Genomic DNA, 16,301 nt, shown 5'->3' with positions numbered 1-16,301 from the left:
GTGTGACACTGTAGAACTATTGGCCTTGTATGGTGTGACACTGTAGGTTCTTTTGGCCTTGTATGGTGTGACACTGTAGGTCTATTGGCCTTGTATGGTGTGACACTGTAGGTCTATTGGCCTTGTATGGTGTGACACTGTAGGTCTATTGGCCTTGTATTGTGTGACACTGTAGGTCTATTGGCCTTGTATGGTGTGACACTGTAGGTCTGTTAGCCTTGTAAGGTGTGACCTTGCAAGGTCTATTGGCCTTGTTCTGCAGCACAATGTAGGATCCGTTGGCCTTGAATGCATGGTGTCACACTGTAGTGTCTGTTGGCCTCTGGTCTGTGATACCAAATGCTGAAAAATATTATTGTATTGTTTTCAGCTTGAGAATATAACAAAGGAACTTGAGTTTGCAAAGAAATCATTGGTGGAAACAGAGGAGAAGTTGCAGAATGTCCAGACTGAGAGCAGTAACTCTTCTGAAACCATACTCTCAGAGTCCAGGCAGGCTCAGGAGAATTATAAGGTCAGTTGTGGTGTCAGATCTGAGAGCAGGAACTCTTCTGAAACCATACTCTCCGAATCCAGGCAGGCTCAGGAGAATTAAAGTGGTCTCTATGGTGCCCAGGTGGAAATGGTATGTAGGTCCACAGCCCACCTCCTCGTCCTAACCTGCCTGAGATGGCTGCAATAGCTGCTGAACTCGACTAGACACAATATCTCCATCGCCTTCAGAAGGCTTCAAATTTGAGTTACTGTGGATGTATTTTCGCCACTTTTAGCAATATTTCAGGGTGTGGGACACACATTATACCTATTTTACACAGGCCTTGGGCATGATGAGCAGATGCTTGAACTACTAGGCTGCTCCCCGTAACTCTCCAAATTTGAATTTGTCTTGAAAAGGCCTTAAATATAACCACTATGGTTAACTCTGTGGCTATGACAGTTATCTGTTGTCCGGTGTGTCCCTAGGGTCTACAGGCGGACTATGACCAGGTCCAGGACCAGCTTGATCAGGAGAGACAGCGGTCAGCCCAGGCCAAGACAGACCTCCAGCAGGCTGTGGAGCAACTGACTGCCCTCAAGCAGGAGCTGGCCGACACCAAGGAGGAGAAGGATAGACTCAACAGACAGATCGAGTCCGCCTCCACAGATGTCAGGGTCAGTACTTTGCTACTCGGAAAACCAATCCAGCGACCTGATATTTCTAACTGTGTTGTACAGAAATACAATACATTCATAAATACCGATCAACTGATGAAAATTTCACTTTAAAAAATCAGAACATCAACATAGGAATCGCCAGGTAAAAGTTAATTGATAACTTTGTCCAGTATACCCTTTTGGGGCCATTTGTTTTTTAATTTTTTTCTGGAAATTTCAAGGCCCTAAGTTGAATTCTCAAGATATTATGTAAAAAAATTCAAAATACTTGAAATTTCAAGATAATATGTTAAAATTTTAAGATTATAACTCGAAATTTCAACATATTATCTTTCAATTTCAACTTATTATCTTTCAATTTCAAGATACCTAATATTAAGTGGAAATTTCAAGATATTAACTTATTCGGACTCGCTCATTATCTTGAAATTTCAAGTAAGTATAAAGAATAAAATAAAAAGACAAATAGCCCTAAAAGGCTTTCATACAATATTTACAAGAAAGTAAATAACAAAGCCAAAGGTAGGAATCGGTATTGCTGCAGTTAGTCAGATTAAATAGTCGTTTACAGTATCATACTGTAACAATAATTTTGAAGCTTCCCACAAAGAGACCTACATTTCCTTATTATTTTCAAGACTAAACTGTATTTCATTTTGTCGATCAATGTGACCATACACGCTTATACTATCAATAAAAGCGACAAATGCGCTTACGAATGGCGCAGCACAGGTCGCTAACTAGTCTAGATTTATATCTAATGCTATATCATTCGGGGGAAAAACAATAACAAAGGCAACAACCAGTCACAGGTAATTGCTGTAGATCAGTGCCCCTTTGATTGTTTGTTGTCTACAGGGAGTGTTTGTTGTCTACAGGGAGAGTTTGTTGTCTACAGGGAGTGTTTGTTGTCTACAGGGAGAGTTTGTTGTCTACATGGAGTGTTTGTTGTCTACAGGGAGCGTTTGTTGTCAACAGGGAGTGTTTGTTGTCTACAGGTAGTGTTAATTGTCTTCATTGAGTGTTTGTTGTCTACAGGGAGTGTTTGTTGTCAACAGGGAGTTTTTGTTGTCTACATTGAGGGTTTGTTGTCTACAGGGAGTGTTTGTTGTCTACATTGAGTGTTTGTTGTCTACAGGGAGTGTTTGTTGTCTACATTGAGTGTTTGTTGTCTACAGGGAGTGTTTGTTGTCTACATTGAGTGTTTGTTGTCTACAAGGAGTGTTTGTTGTCTACATTGAGTGTTTGTTGTCTACAGGGAGTGTTTGTTGTCTACATTGAGTGTTTGTTGTCAACAGGGAGTGTTTGTTGTCTACAGGGAGTGTTTGTTGTCTACAGGGAGTGTTTGTTGTCAACAGGGAGTGTTAATTGTCTACATTGAGTGTTTGTTGTCTACAAGGAGTGTTTGTTGTCTACATTGAGTGTTTGTTGTCTACAGGGAGTGTTTGTTGTCTACATTGAGGGTTTGTTGTCAGCAGGGAGTGTTTGTTGTCAACAGGGAGTGTTTGTTGTCTACAGGGAGTGTTTGTTGTCTACATTGAGTGTTTGTTGTCTACAGGGAGTGTTTGTTGTCAACAGGGAGTGTTTGTTGTCTACAAGGAGTGTTTGTTGTCTACAAGGAGTGTTTGTTGTCTACAGGGAGTGTTTTTTGTCAACAGGGAGTGTTTGTTGTCTACAGGGAGTGTTTGTTGTCTACAAGGAGTGTTTGTTGTCTACAAGGAGTGTTTGTTGTCTACAGGGAGTGTTTGTTGTCAACAGGGAGTGTTTGTTGTCTACAGGTAGTGTTTGTTGTCTACAAGGAGTGTTTGTTGTCTAAAAGGAGTGTTTGTTGTCGACAGGGAGTGTTTGTTGTCAACAGGGAGTGTTTGTTGTCAACAGGGAGTGTTTGTTGTCTACAAGGAGTGTTTGTTGTCTACATTGAGTGTTTGTTGTCTACAGGGAGTGTTTGTTGTCTACAGGGAGTGTTTCTTGTCTACATTGAGTGTTTGTTGTCTACAAGGAGTGTTTATCCTTCGCTACACCTACAGAAAGTGTGGAACTTGGAATGATAAAACTGGAGTGAAGTTTCTTTGACCTTGTAGCCATGATGACTGACAGTGTTATTGTTCGTCAGACCTAATTATTCTGCTGACATCATCTTCTCCATTTTCAGACCCGTGAGGCTGGCCTTGAGGAACAAAAGGCCAAGGTGAAGGCCATGGAGAGTGAGACGTCTGCTCTGCGTATACAGCTGGAGGAGCTCGTCAAGGACAAACAGAAGGTCAGTCGATGTTTGAGTCATATCGTCAGTGAGAGTTTGGGAGCACAATTTTGCTGTGCAGATGCAGAGTTGTATCCCACTGTTATGCCAGGATCTGCTGAGTCCAAAATCGCTTAGGACTTCCTCCTTCTTCACGCTTACACGTCACAGTGTATCTGAAATGCTGTTCAAAGCAGATGAAACCAAGTTCATGTTTTGTGGAAACTAACCTCTAATAACAACATTTTTCAATTTTGTATTTTGTTTCTTGCTTATTGGCATATTGAAAATAAATTGTCCTGGGCTCCGTTCAATAGGGTGATCTTAGCACTAATGTCATCGTAACTACCATCTTTTATCATAGACTTATGGCAGTCGTAGCGCTAAGGTAATGGAAACTACCATCTTTTAATATAGACTAAGGCAGTCGTAGCGCTAAGGTGATCGTAACTACAATCTTTTAACACAGACTTGTGGCAGTCGTAGCGCTAAGGTGATCGAAACTACCATCTTTTAACACAAACTTATGGCAGTCGTAGCGCTAAGGTGATCGTAACTTTCATACTGTAACATAGACTTATGGCAGTCGTGCTATGGAACAGGGCCCTGGGCTAAAAAACTGTTGTAAAAGCTACAGCTGTGAGTTTGTTGTGACATCTTGATTGGTCATTGTGTCCAGGCCGACGAGGACAACCAGGAGAGGGAGACACAGCTGAAGGCAGACATAGAACAGCAGAAGAAGATTGTGGTGAAGAAGGAGGAGGAAATCAAGAGACTGCAGGAGCAGCTGGGCACAGCTAAACAGGTGAGGGGAGAGTGTGTGTGTGTGTGTGTGTGTGTGGGGGGGGGGGGGGAGGCAAGAAAGGAGAGTGTGTGCGTGCTCGCGTGTGTGCTTGAGGGGGAGAGTGTGTGTGTGTGTGTGTGAAGGGGAGAGTGAGAGAGGAACAGAGAAGAGGGTGAGGGTAAGAGAAAGAGAAGAGTAGAGAGGGGGGGGGGGGGATAGGTATAAATTGGGGGACAGAGGAAGGTGAGAGTAGAAGGAAGAGTGGAGGGGGAGAGGAAGAGAGGGGAAAGATGAAGAGATGAGGACAAGAGAATAGGAGGAGGAATAGAGAGGAGGGGGGTAGGTATAAATTGGGGGACAGGAAGGTGAGGGAATAGGAGGAATGGAGGAGGGGGAGAGGAAGAGAGAGGAGGTTGAGAGGGAGAGGTGTGTGTGAGGATGAAAGAGAAGAGGAAGAGAGAGGAGGAGGTTGAGAGAGAGGGAGGTGCAAGGCTGTGAGAGGAGGATGGAAGAGGAATAGAGATAAGGAGGAAGAGAGAGGAGGGTAATAGAGTGAGGGGGAAGAGATAAGGGGATGACAGGTGGAGAGACCAATGTGGTAAGAAATGGTCAGCGGAGGTAGGGATGAAACCTTAGCTGGAGAACACTTTGAAGGACACCTGATGTGAGGCTCCATATGATGGTTGAGGAATGGCTAACAAAGGGGTCAGCATGTGAAGTGTATCAGTTCCTCGTTTCTCGCATCTTCCCGAGCAAAGGGAGTTAATTGACTGTAAAAGTCCAGTTTCCACCCTTGCCGAACTAGGCTGGAATTCTTGGGCTCGATCGTAGCGCCACCAGTTGCTATTATGTCACTTCCATGCCTCTCCTATGGACCCATCAGATTCCACCTCTCATATCACTTGCATTTGCTTCAAGTTCTATACTGTGATAAAACGGGTCTAACATCGCAAGGTGCATCAAATCACGTGAGCACTTTGATTAAAAACATGAAAAGATTAGGAAAATATCTGTTGAAAACGAGTCGTTAGACCCGTTAGTTCAGCCAAAATGACAGTCCATAATACCAGCCTAGCTCGGCAAGGGTGGAAACTGGACTTTTGTAGTCAGTTAACTCTCTTGCCTCGGGAAGACATGGAGTCTGTTTTTCAATATTTTGATATTTCACTTACTTTTATGGTAACCTTTTGCAAATTAACACAATTTGTCATACAAATATGTGATAAATCATGTATAAAAACAACCGAAAACATGGAAAATGTACTTTCAAGTAGCTATTGAATCGCTGAAATGTGAAGCTAAAATGTCAAAAACTAAAATGGAAAGGTCAAAAACAAAAACGAAAATGTCACAAACTTAAATGAAAATACAGAAAACTATTTCCACTGCGGTTTTAATATTCCCACCGTGGTGGAAATATTATCACCACGGTGTAAATATTATCATCGCGATGGGAATATTATCACAGCGGTGGAAATAGTTTTCTGTATTTTCATTTTATTTTTTGACATTATCGTTTTTGTTTTTGACATTTTCATTTTAGTTATTGACATTTTCGCTTCACTTTACAGCGATTCAATATCTACTTTATACATGATTTATCACATATTTGTATGATAAATCTTGTTAATTTGAAATATCAAAATATTGAAAAACAGACTCCATGTCCCTTATGGGCCACCGTAGGTTTTGTGTGATATCTTTTTTTTTCTGCCCATGTCAGGAAGCCAGTCAGAGCAACATGATGGACCTGGAAATGGCAGACTACGAGCGGACGGTCCGCACTCTCAACGCACAGCTACAAGAGAAGGACTCCATCATGGAGAAGATGAAGTCAGAGGTGGACCTGATGGAGGAGAACTCGGCCAGACTCAAGGAACAAATGGGTACGTGCTTGTTGATCCCTGTGGTGGGAGAACAGTTCCGGCTGTACACCTGCCTGTTTCCATTGTTGAGGGGTGGTCGGGTAGCCTAGTGGTTTAAGCGTTTGCTCGTCACGCCGAAGACTCGGGTTCGATTCTAGACGGGTACAATGTGTAAAGCCCATTTTCTGGTGTCCCCTGCCATGATGTTTTGGTGTCCCCTGCCGTGATATTGTTAGAATATTGCTAAAAGCAGCATAAAACCATACTCACTCAGTCACTCAATTGTTGAAGTCGATGTTACAAGTATGACTGTACCTCATTTGGATCAGAGGCGGAATTTTAATTAGGGGATTCTAAGGGACGATTATTAAACCCTAAGTCTGCTGCAAACACTGGTAACCATTTCCAATACGGAATAAACAATGGTCCATTTCAGGTTACTATGATGATAATTTTTTATTTCTAACTTGCTTTTCACTGATGAAAGGGTCCAAAGAAAAGAACAGGCTTTACTGCATAATTTATGTAATTTTATTAAATACAATTTTATAATAACTTTGCCTTTTTTGGAAATAGGTTTTGATTCTAAACAACCCGCTGTGATATATCTGGAATAGTGTTGATCTAATATCTTAGTGAGTGAGTATGGTTTTACGCTGCTTTTAGGAATATTCCAGCAATATCTGGGCGGGGGACACCAGAAATGGGCTTCACACATTGTACCCATGTGGGGAATGGAACCCAGGTCTATAGCATGACAAGTGAACTCTAAAACACTAGGCTAACCCACCACCACGATATGATATACAAACAAACACAACAAAGTCAGACGAGCCAGCAAAACTGCCAGACACCTGCCTTGATGTAGCAGTGACGATGATAGCCTAAAATAACATTCACTCACTTGTGTCTCCTCCTGACAGAGAAGGTGGAGGAACTTCGTCTCCAGGCCGAGGACCGCGGCAACAAACTGAAGCAACTCCTGGTTAAGACCAAGAAGGATCTGGCTGACGCCAAGAAAGTGGTGAGTGTGTTTCACAGCTGTTCTCATGTCAAGCTCTCACATGGACAATGAGTTACAGTACCGATTTCAGGGACCGGTCATATATTACAGGGGTGGGTGGTCAGACGTTTTTGATGCACCAATGCACTGAAAATAATGACCCTCCCCTAATGCTTGTCATAGTTTTGGATGACACTCCCTGAAAAAACAAAATGGAAAAGTGCTGCATATTTTGTTATAAAATGTCCATTTATTTCATGACCCTCCCCAAATATATGTTTTATTAACTTCCCCTAATAGTGCATTATGTTTGGGCGGCCCTCCCTTCTTTCAGTGTGCTCTACTTCCCCATCTATAATAAATGATCGGTCCCTTACACTTTTACAGTGTTTGGTTGCACCATCTATAATAAATGACCAGTCCCTTACACTTTAACAGTGTTTGGTTGCACCATCTATAATAAATGATCGGTCCCTTACACTTTTACAGTGTTTTGTTGCACCATCTATAATAAATGACCAGTCCCTTACACTTTTCCAGTGTTTGGTTGCACCATCTATAATAAATGACCGATCCCTTACACTTTTACAGTGTTTGGTTGCACCATCTATAATAAATGACCAGTCCCTTACACTTTTACAGTGTTTGGTTGCACCATCTATAATAAATGACTGGTCCCTTACACTTTTACAGTGTTTGGTTGCACCATCTATAATAAATGACCGGTCCCTTACACTTTTAAAGTGTTTGGTTGCACCATCTATAATAAATGACCGGTCCCTTACACTTTTACAGTGTTTGGTTGCACCATCTTTAATAAATGACTGGTCCCTTACACTTTTACAGTGTTTGGTTGCACCATCTATAATAAATGACTGGTCCCTTACACTTTTACAGTGTTTGGTTGCACCATCTATAATAAATGACCGGTCCCTTACACTTTTCCAGTGTTTGGTTGCACCATCTTTAATAAATGACTGGTCCCTTACACTTTTACAGTGTTTGGTTGCACCATCTATAATAAATGACCGGTCCCTTACACTTTTACAGTGTTTGGTTGCACCATCTATAATAAATGACCGGTCCCTTACACTTTTACAGTGTTTGGTTGCACCATCTATAATAAATGACCGGTCCCTTACACTTTTACAGTGTTTGGTTGCACCATCTATAATAAATGACCGGTCCCTTACACTTTTACAGTGTTTGGGTGCACCATCTATAATAAATGACCGGCCCCTTACACTTTTACAGTGTTTGGTTGCACCATCTATAATAAATGACCGGTCCCTTACACTTTTACAGTGTTTGGTTGCACCATCTATAATAAATGACCGGTCCCTTACACTTTTCCAGTGTTTGGTTGCACCATCTATAATAAATGACCGGTCCCTTACACTTTTACAGTGTTTGGGTGCACCATCTATAATAAATGATCTGTCCCTTACACTTACAATTCCATGGATACAATGCATGAAGCGGAGTAAACTCATACTCACTCACTCTTTCATTCACTCACTGAAATGTGGTTGATGGTGCTGTGTTGTATTGAGGAGTTCTGTGTTGTATTTAGGTTTTTGACGGTGCTGTCTTCTATTGAGGGGTGCTGTGTTGTATTGAGGGTTTCTGTGTTGTATTGAGGGGTTCTGTGTTGTATTGAGGGGTGTTGTGTTGTATTGAGGGGTGTCGTGTTGTATTGAGGGGTGTTGTGTTGTTTTGAGGGTGTTGTGTTGTATTGAAGGGTGCTGTGTTGTATTGAGGGGTTCTGTGTTGTATTGAGGGGTGTTGTGTTGTATTGAGGTTGATAGTAGTGCTGTGTTGTATTGAGGGGTGCTGTGTTGTATTAAGGGGTGCTGTGTTGTATTGAGGGGTTCTGTGTTGTATTGAAGGGTGCTGTGTTGTATTGAGGGGTTCTGTGTTGTATTGAGGGATGTTGTGTTGTATTGAGGTTGATAGTAGTGCTGTGTTGTATTGAGGGTTGTTGTGTTGTATTGAGGTTGATGGTAGTGCTGTGTTGTATTGAGGACTGTTGTGTTGTATTGAGGGGTGTTGTGTTGTATTGAGGTTGATAGTAGTGCTGTGTTGTATTGAGGAGTGTTGTGTTGTATTTAGAGGTGTTGTGTTGTATTGAGGGTGTTCTGTTGTATTAAGGTTGATAGTAGTGCTGTGTTGTATTGAGGGGTACTGTGTTGTATTGAGGGGTGCTGTGTTGTATTGAGGGGTTCTGTGTTGTATTGAGGGGTGTTGTGTTGTATTGAGGGGTTCTGTGTTGTATTGAGGGATGTTGTGTGGTATTGAGGGGTTCTGTGTTGTATTGAGGGTGCTGTGTTGTATTGAGGGGTACTGTGTTGTATTGAGGGGTGCTGTGTTGTATTGAGGGGTGTTGGGTTGTATTGAGGGGTGTTGTGTTGTATTGAGGTTGATGGTAGTGCTGTGTTGTATTGAGGTTGATGATGCTGTGTTGTATTGAGGGGTTCTGTGTTGTATTGAGGTTGATGGTTCTGTGTTGTATTGAGGTTGATGGTGCTGTGTTCCAGGAATCTGAGCAGAGGACGTCCTCAGCTCAACTGCAGGGTCAGATGGAGCACCTGAACCAGCAGACAGAGGACTACAAGGTGAGGGGGGCAAGGACGTGAGGGATGCGGCAGGGATTTAGGGAGGGAGACTTACTCAGAAGCTCACATTTGTTTTGGTTGTGAAATTCCCTTTTAAAAAATCCTGGATCAGTCTTTGAACAAAATACCTTCCGATAATTATAGGATGAGGGCAATTGTATTATATTTGTTTAGCTTTGAATATGAAATCATTGTGATGTTTGTGTGAATGACAACATTGTGGAAGATGGTGTGGTCTGTGCTGTGCTGTGCTGTGCTGAGACAGAAACTGATTGTATCTACAGCTGCAGTTTTCCGAGCTGGCAGGCGAGAACCAGCGTCTCCAGGAGAAGATGAAGACGATATCGGACTCCCACCAGCGCACGGTGCGGTCACTGGAGACGCGTGTGCACACACTACAGGACGACCTGGACATCGCTCACGGGGAGCTGAAAGCCACACAGGCCGAGTACGACAGCTACAAGGTGGGCAGTTAGTGAGAGTGAGACTTGTAGGCATTTGACATTTGCCAGTGTAAATACTGCTGCTTTAACAATAGTAGTGTGAGAGTTAACAACACTGGCTGTACTCCTGTAATAGTTTACCACTATTGTAAACCTGTGAGCATCTGACCTTGACGTTTACTTTGACCTTGACCTTGCTTCAAAGTCTACGCTTCTGCCATTCCAAGGTTCAGTTGATCGCTATGCATCTTCCCGAGGCAAGAGAGTCAACTGACTTTAAAAGTCCAGGTTCCCCCCTTGCTGAACTACCATACCCATACTCGTGGGTTTCACTGAAGTGGTAAACGTCTGAGACCTGCATCACTTGTGGCTTTCCTCCCACATTAAGCTGACACGCCGCGATATAACTGGAATACTGTTAAAATCGGCGTTAAACCCAACTCACTCACTCACTCACCTTGCTGAACTGGGATGAAATTTCTGGGCTTAATCGTAGCTCCACCTGTGACTATTATGAGTTATGTCCCTTCTATGTCCCCTCTACTGACCAATCAGATTCCACCTCTCATGTCACATGTACTCGCTTTAAACAAAATGGCGCCGCCCAGTCAAGATGATGTCATCGATAATAAAGATCTTTTTGGTAACAAAACGAGTTTTAACCCGCGAAGTGCATCATACCATTTGAGCACCTTGATAAAAAATATAAAAAGATTTGGAAAATATGTATCCACACCCAGTTGACTGTCCCCCTGCTCTGCAAATTCGGCAATCAAACAAATTTGGCACGGCAAGTGCCATGTTGTTTATGAATTGGATATCAAAATCGTTGCAGGATTTTGATTGGATTGTGTGTAGACTCGTTAGTCCAGCCAAACTATAACTCCATAATCCCAGACTAGTTCGGCAAGGTTGGAAACTGAACTTTTTATGTTAGTAAACACCCATGGGAAGATGAACGCTATGATAGTTGTTCAGGAGTAAGGGAGGTTACTCTGATTGCTGGTTTCATCCCTGTCCCCAGAATCGTGTGCTTGTTGTAAGCACTACTAGAGAGTGATTTACCTGTTTGTGTGTCATCATGCCCTAAGATGCCTCCATCTGCCCGGAGAGTGGAAGGTCCGGCTGTACGATCCCTGGCCGCATTATACCGAATGACGTTAAAAGATGGTACTTGTTATCCTGCCTGGCGCTTCGCATTAAGGAGCTGAAACAAAGACTGGTCAGCTTGGAGTCAGTATACTGTGTCTGAGTGGGGTATTCATGTTAAGCTGTGGCATGGTATCTCAGTGGGCTAGCACTATAAAATCGGCATTAGTCTGGAGTAGTACAAGCGCGCACACGCACACACACACACACACACACACACACACACACACACACACACACACACACACACACACACACACACACACACACACACACACACACACACACACACTCACTCATGCATGAACGTCGCTATATAAGTGCAATAATCTGAACGCGATGTTAAAACCCTCTTCACCTCACCTGACCTCATCACGCTCTTATGACCTGTATCGCTGCTTCTTAGTACAAACAGTGTTTTGACAGGTCCAAACTGGATTATGTGCAGTGTTACAGAAAATCAGTTATTTTCCACAAGTGTGTTGTGTGCTGTGTTGTAGGTTCGAGCCCACAGCGTCCTGCGGCAACAGAAGACGAAGTCTCCACAAGATTTGACCAAGGAGGTTGAGATGCAGGAGAAGTAAGTCAGCCGTTTCACATGACCAGCTCAGACTCCAGCGTAGCGATGACCTAGCAGTACATCACTCCCACAAATTATGATGTATGAACCAGTGATGTATGAACCAGTGTTGTATGAACCAGAGATGTATGAACCAGTGTTGTATGAACCAGAGATGAAGGAACCAGTGTATTAATCATTGATGTATGAACCAGTAATGTATGAACCAGTAATGTATGAACCAGTGATGTATGAACCAGCGTATGAACCAGTGATGTATGAACCAGTGTTGTATGAACCAGCGTATGAACCAGTGATGTATGAACCAGTGATGTATGAACCAGTGATGTATGAACCAGTGTTGTATGAACCAGCGTATGAACCAGTGATGTATGAACCAGTGTATGACCCAGTCATGTATGAACCAGTGTATGAACCAGTGATTATGAACCAGTGATGTATGAACCAGTGGTGTATGAACCAGTGATGTATGAACAAGTGTTGTATGAACCAGTGATGTATGAACCAGTGTTGTATGAACCAGTGATGTATGAACAAGTGTTGTATGAACCAGTGATGTATGAACAAGTGTTGTATGAACCAGTGATTATGAACCAGTGATGTATGAACAAGTGTTGTATGAACCAGTGATGTACGAACCAGTGTTGTACGAACCAGTGTTGTACGAACCAGTGTATGAACCAGTGATGTATGAACCAGTGTTGTATGAACCAGTAATGTATGAACCAGTGATGTATGAACCAGTGTTGTATGAACCAGTGTATGAACCAGTGTATGAACCAGTGATGTATGAACCAAAGATGTATGAACCAGTGATGTATGAACCAGTGTATGAACCAGTGATGTATGAACCAGTGATGTATGAACCAGTGGTGTATGAACCAGTGATGTATGAACCAATGTTGTATGAACTAGTGTTGTATGAACCAGTGTTGTATGAACCAGTGATGTATGAACCAGTGATGTATGAACCAGTGGTGTATTCCCTGTGTTACTGAGAACAAATGTGAGCAGCAAGAAACGTATTAGTAGTAATGATATTTAGGAATTAGAAATATTTTGGAGAAATACTATCTGAGCAGTTGAGTTGTCATGTGAGATTCAATGCATAAAATGGTTTTTTTCATCTATTAATCATCAAAGGCTGCATCCACATGATTCTCAGGATGTTTTGTGACAGTGTTCCTTTTGGTTTCAGAGAGAGGCTGGAGGCTGCTGTAGAACAACTGAAGTTCAAACTGCAGCAGGTCAGGTAAGTGACACCCTGTCCCGCACACCTACAATTGCTGATCTTCAAGCTCCGGTCGGATGCATGAGGTTATAATTCTCATTCTATATAATTAATGTTTTTTTCAGGTCTGGTCGGTTGCATCAAACAAAATCATCCACAGACTCACAGAGCACTTCTCCCTCCCCGACACCCAGACCCACAGACCTCACCTCCCCGGGAGGGGAGGTCTGTTGGTGTGGGTGTCGGGGAGGGGAGGTCTGTTGGTCTGGGTGTCGGGGAGGTGAGGTCTGTGGGTCTGCGTGTCTGCGTGTCGGGGAGGTGAGGTCTGTGGGTCTGCGTGTCGGGGAGGTGAGGTCTGTGGGTGTGGGTGTCGGGGAGGGGAGGTCTGTGGGTGTGTGTTTTGGGGAGGGGAGGTCTGTTGGTCTGGGTGTCGGGGAGGTGAGGTCTGTGGGTGTGGGTGTCGGGGAGGTGAAGTCTGTGGGTGTGGGTGTCGGGGAGGTGAGGTCTGTGGGTGTGGGTGTCGGGGAGGTGAAGTCTGTGGGTGTGGGTGTCGGGGAGGTGAGGTCTGTGGGTGTGGGTGTCGGGGAGGTGAGGTCTGTGGGTGTGGGTGTCGGGGAGGGGAGGTCTGTGGGTGTGGGTGTCGGGGAGGTGAGGTCTGTGGGTGTCGGGGAGGGGAGGTCTGTGAGTGTGGGTGTCGGAGAGGTAAGGTCTGTGGGTGTGGGTGTCGGGGAGGGGAGGTCTGTGGGTGTGGGTGTCGGGGAGGTGAGGTCTGTGGGTGTCGGGGAGGTGAGGTCTGTGGGTGTGGGTGTCGGGGAGGTGAGGTCTGTGGGTGTGGGTGTCGGGGAGGGGAGGTCTGTGGGTGTCGGTGAGGTGAGGTCTGTGGGTGTGGGTGTCGGGGAGGTGAGGTCTGTGGGTGTGGGTGTCGGGGAGGTGAGGTCTGTGGGTGTGGGTGTCGGGGAGGGGAGGTCTGTGGGTGTGGGTGTCGGGGAGGTGAGGTCTGTGGGTGTGGGTGTCGGGGAGGGGAGGTCTGTGGGTGTGGGTGTCGGGGAGGGGAGGTCTGTGAGTGTGGGTGTCGGGGAGGTGAGGTCTGTGGGTGTGGGTGTCGGGGAGGGGAGGTCTGTGGGTGTGTGTTTTGGGGAGGGGAGGTCTGTTGGTCTGGGTGTCGGGGAGGTGAGGTCTGTGGGTGTGGGTGTCGGGGAGGGGAGGTCTGTGGGTGTGTGTTTTGGGGAGGGGAGGTCTGTTGGTCTGGGTGTCGGGGAGGTGAGGTCTGTGGGTCTGCGTGTCGGGGAGGTGAGGTCTGTGGGTGTCGGGGAGGTGAGGTCTGTGGGTGTGGGTGTCGGGGAGGTGAGGTCAGTGAGTGTGGGTGTCGGGGAGGTGAGGTCTGTGGGTGTGGGTGTCGGGGAGGGGAGGTCTGTTGGTGTGGGTGTCGGGGAGGGGAGGTCTGTGGGTGTGGGTGTCGGAGAGGTAAGGTCTGTGGGTGTGGGTGTCGTGGAGGGGAGGTCTGTTGGTGTGGGTGTCGGGGAGGTGAGGTCTGTGGGTGTGGGTGTCGGGGAGGGGAGGTCTGTGGGTGTGGGTGTCGGGGAGGTGAGGTCTGTGGGTGTGGGTGTCGGGGAGGGGAGGTCTGTGGGTGTGGGTGTCGTGGAGGGGAGGTCTGTGGGTGTGGGTGTCGGGGAGGTGAGGTCTATGGGTGTGGGTGTCGGGGAGGTGAGGTCTGTGGGTGTGGGTGTCGGGGAGGTGAGGTCTGTGGGTGTGGGTGTCGGGGAGGTGAGGTCTGTGGGTGTGGGTGTCGGGGAGGGGAGGTCTGTGGGTGTGGGTGTCGGGGAGGGGAGGTCTGTGGGTGTGGGTGTCGGGGAGGTGAGGTCTGTGGGTGTGGGTGTCGGGGAGGGGAGGTCTGTGGGTGTGGGTGTTGGGGAGGTGAGGTCTGTGGGTGTGGGTGTTGGGGAGGTGAGGTCTGTGGGTGTGGGTGTCGGGGAGGTGAGGTCTGTGGGTGTGGGTGTTGGGGAGGTGAGGTCTGTGGGTGTGGGTGTCGGGGAGGGGAGGTCTGTGGGTGTGGGTGTCAGGGAGGTGAGGTCTGTGGGTGTGGGTGTCGGGGAGGTGAGGTCTGTGGGTCTGGGTGTCGGGGAGGTGAGGTCTGTGGGTGTGGGTGTCGGGGAGGTGAGGTCTGTGGGTGTGGGTGTCGGGGAGGTGAGGTCTGTGGGTGTGGGTGTCGGGGAGGTGAGGTCTGTGGGTGTGGGTGTCGGGGAGGGGAGGTCACCTCCCCGACACCCACACCCACAGACCTCCCCTCCCCGACACCCACACCCACAGACCTCCCCTCCCCGACACCCACACCCACACACCGACCCACCCACTCACATACACAGACCGACCCACCCACTCACACCCACAGACCTCACCTCCCCGACACCCACATCCACAGACTGACCCACCCCGGCACCCACACCCACAGACCTCACCTCCCCGACACCCACACCCACACACCGACCCACCCACTCATTCACTCATTCCATGTTTTAGCGAGCGGCTGAGTTCGTCCCATTCAGACATGGAGGTTCTCCAGGAGGAGCATGAGCGTCTCCAGCAGCGACATGACAACCTCCTGCTGGACCTGGACACCAAGGAGGCCGCCTACAGGAAGAGGTGAGGTTCACAGCTGGAGTAACAGCCTATCTTCCAAGTCTGGAACCCTGAACTTTATCCACCTCTCAGGGTAGTCCTAAGTCAAAGGGGAACTTTATCGACCTCTCAGGGTGGTCCTAAGTCAAAGGGGAACTTTATCGACCTCTCAGGGTGGTCCTAAGTCAAAGGGAACTTAATCTATCTCTCAGCAGGGGTGGTCCTAAGTCAAAGGGAACTTTATCGATATCTCAGCAGGGGTGGTCCTAAGTCAAAGGGAACTTTATTGATATCTCAGCAGGGGTGGTCCTAAGTCAAAGGGAACTTTATCGATCTCTCAGTGATAACATGTCAGTCCTAACCACATTGTGTGGTATATTTACATTCGAGTGTACTGGAAGTGACCTCTGAACTTGACTACGTGTGCGCATGCTTGAGCGGAAGCTAGGGCAGAGATGGGAAAAAGTTGACAGGAAGCAGCGTGTTTACGGATGGCGGGGATTTGACATGAACTGTCAGTGGTGTGTAGAATGAGAGAAGGGCTAACCAGGGCCAATAGTGGAAAGGGCCATTAAGGTAATTAACATTGGTAGCAGAGCGTGGTTGCGGGAAAACGGGACT

General features: G+C 46.2%; 1 protein-coding gene across 1 annotated transcript in view; it reads left to right on the top strand.

Annotated features, from left to right (window-relative positions):
• The window catches only part of LOC124147807 (GRIP and coiled-coil domain-containing protein 2-like), a 58,751-nt gene that overhangs the window by 25,450 nt on the left and 17,000 nt on the right, over window positions 1–16,301 (top strand). Inside the window, exons 11-21 of the mRNA XM_046518591.2 lie at window positions 371–514; window positions 964–1,152; window positions 3,308–3,415; window positions 4,074–4,199; window positions 5,902–6,064; window positions 6,967–7,067; window positions 9,584–9,661; window positions 9,946–10,125; window positions 11,754–11,833; window positions 13,032–13,085; window positions 15,582–15,704. Coding sequence (XP_046374547.2) covers window positions 371–514; window positions 964–1,152; window positions 3,308–3,415; window positions 4,074–4,199; window positions 5,902–6,064; window positions 6,967–7,067; window positions 9,584–9,661; window positions 9,946–10,125; window positions 11,754–11,833; window positions 13,032–13,085; window positions 15,582–15,704 — 1,346 coding nt within the window. The remainder of the gene's footprint in view (window positions 1–370; window positions 515–963; window positions 1,153–3,307; window positions 3,416–4,073; window positions 4,200–5,901; window positions 6,065–6,966; window positions 7,068–9,583; window positions 9,662–9,945; window positions 10,126–11,753; window positions 11,834–13,031; window positions 13,086–15,581; window positions 15,705–16,301) is intronic.

Source organism: Haliotis rufescens, unplaced genomic scaffold, assembly GCF_023055435.1.
Source record: "Haliotis rufescens isolate VD_foot unplaced genomic scaffold, xgHalRufe1.0.p SCAF_9, whole genome shotgun sequence".
Lineage (NCBI taxonomy): Eukaryota > Metazoa > Mollusca > Gastropoda > Lepetellida > Haliotidae > Haliotis > Haliotis rufescens.
This window is presented reverse-complemented; position numbering and strand designations above follow the sequence as displayed.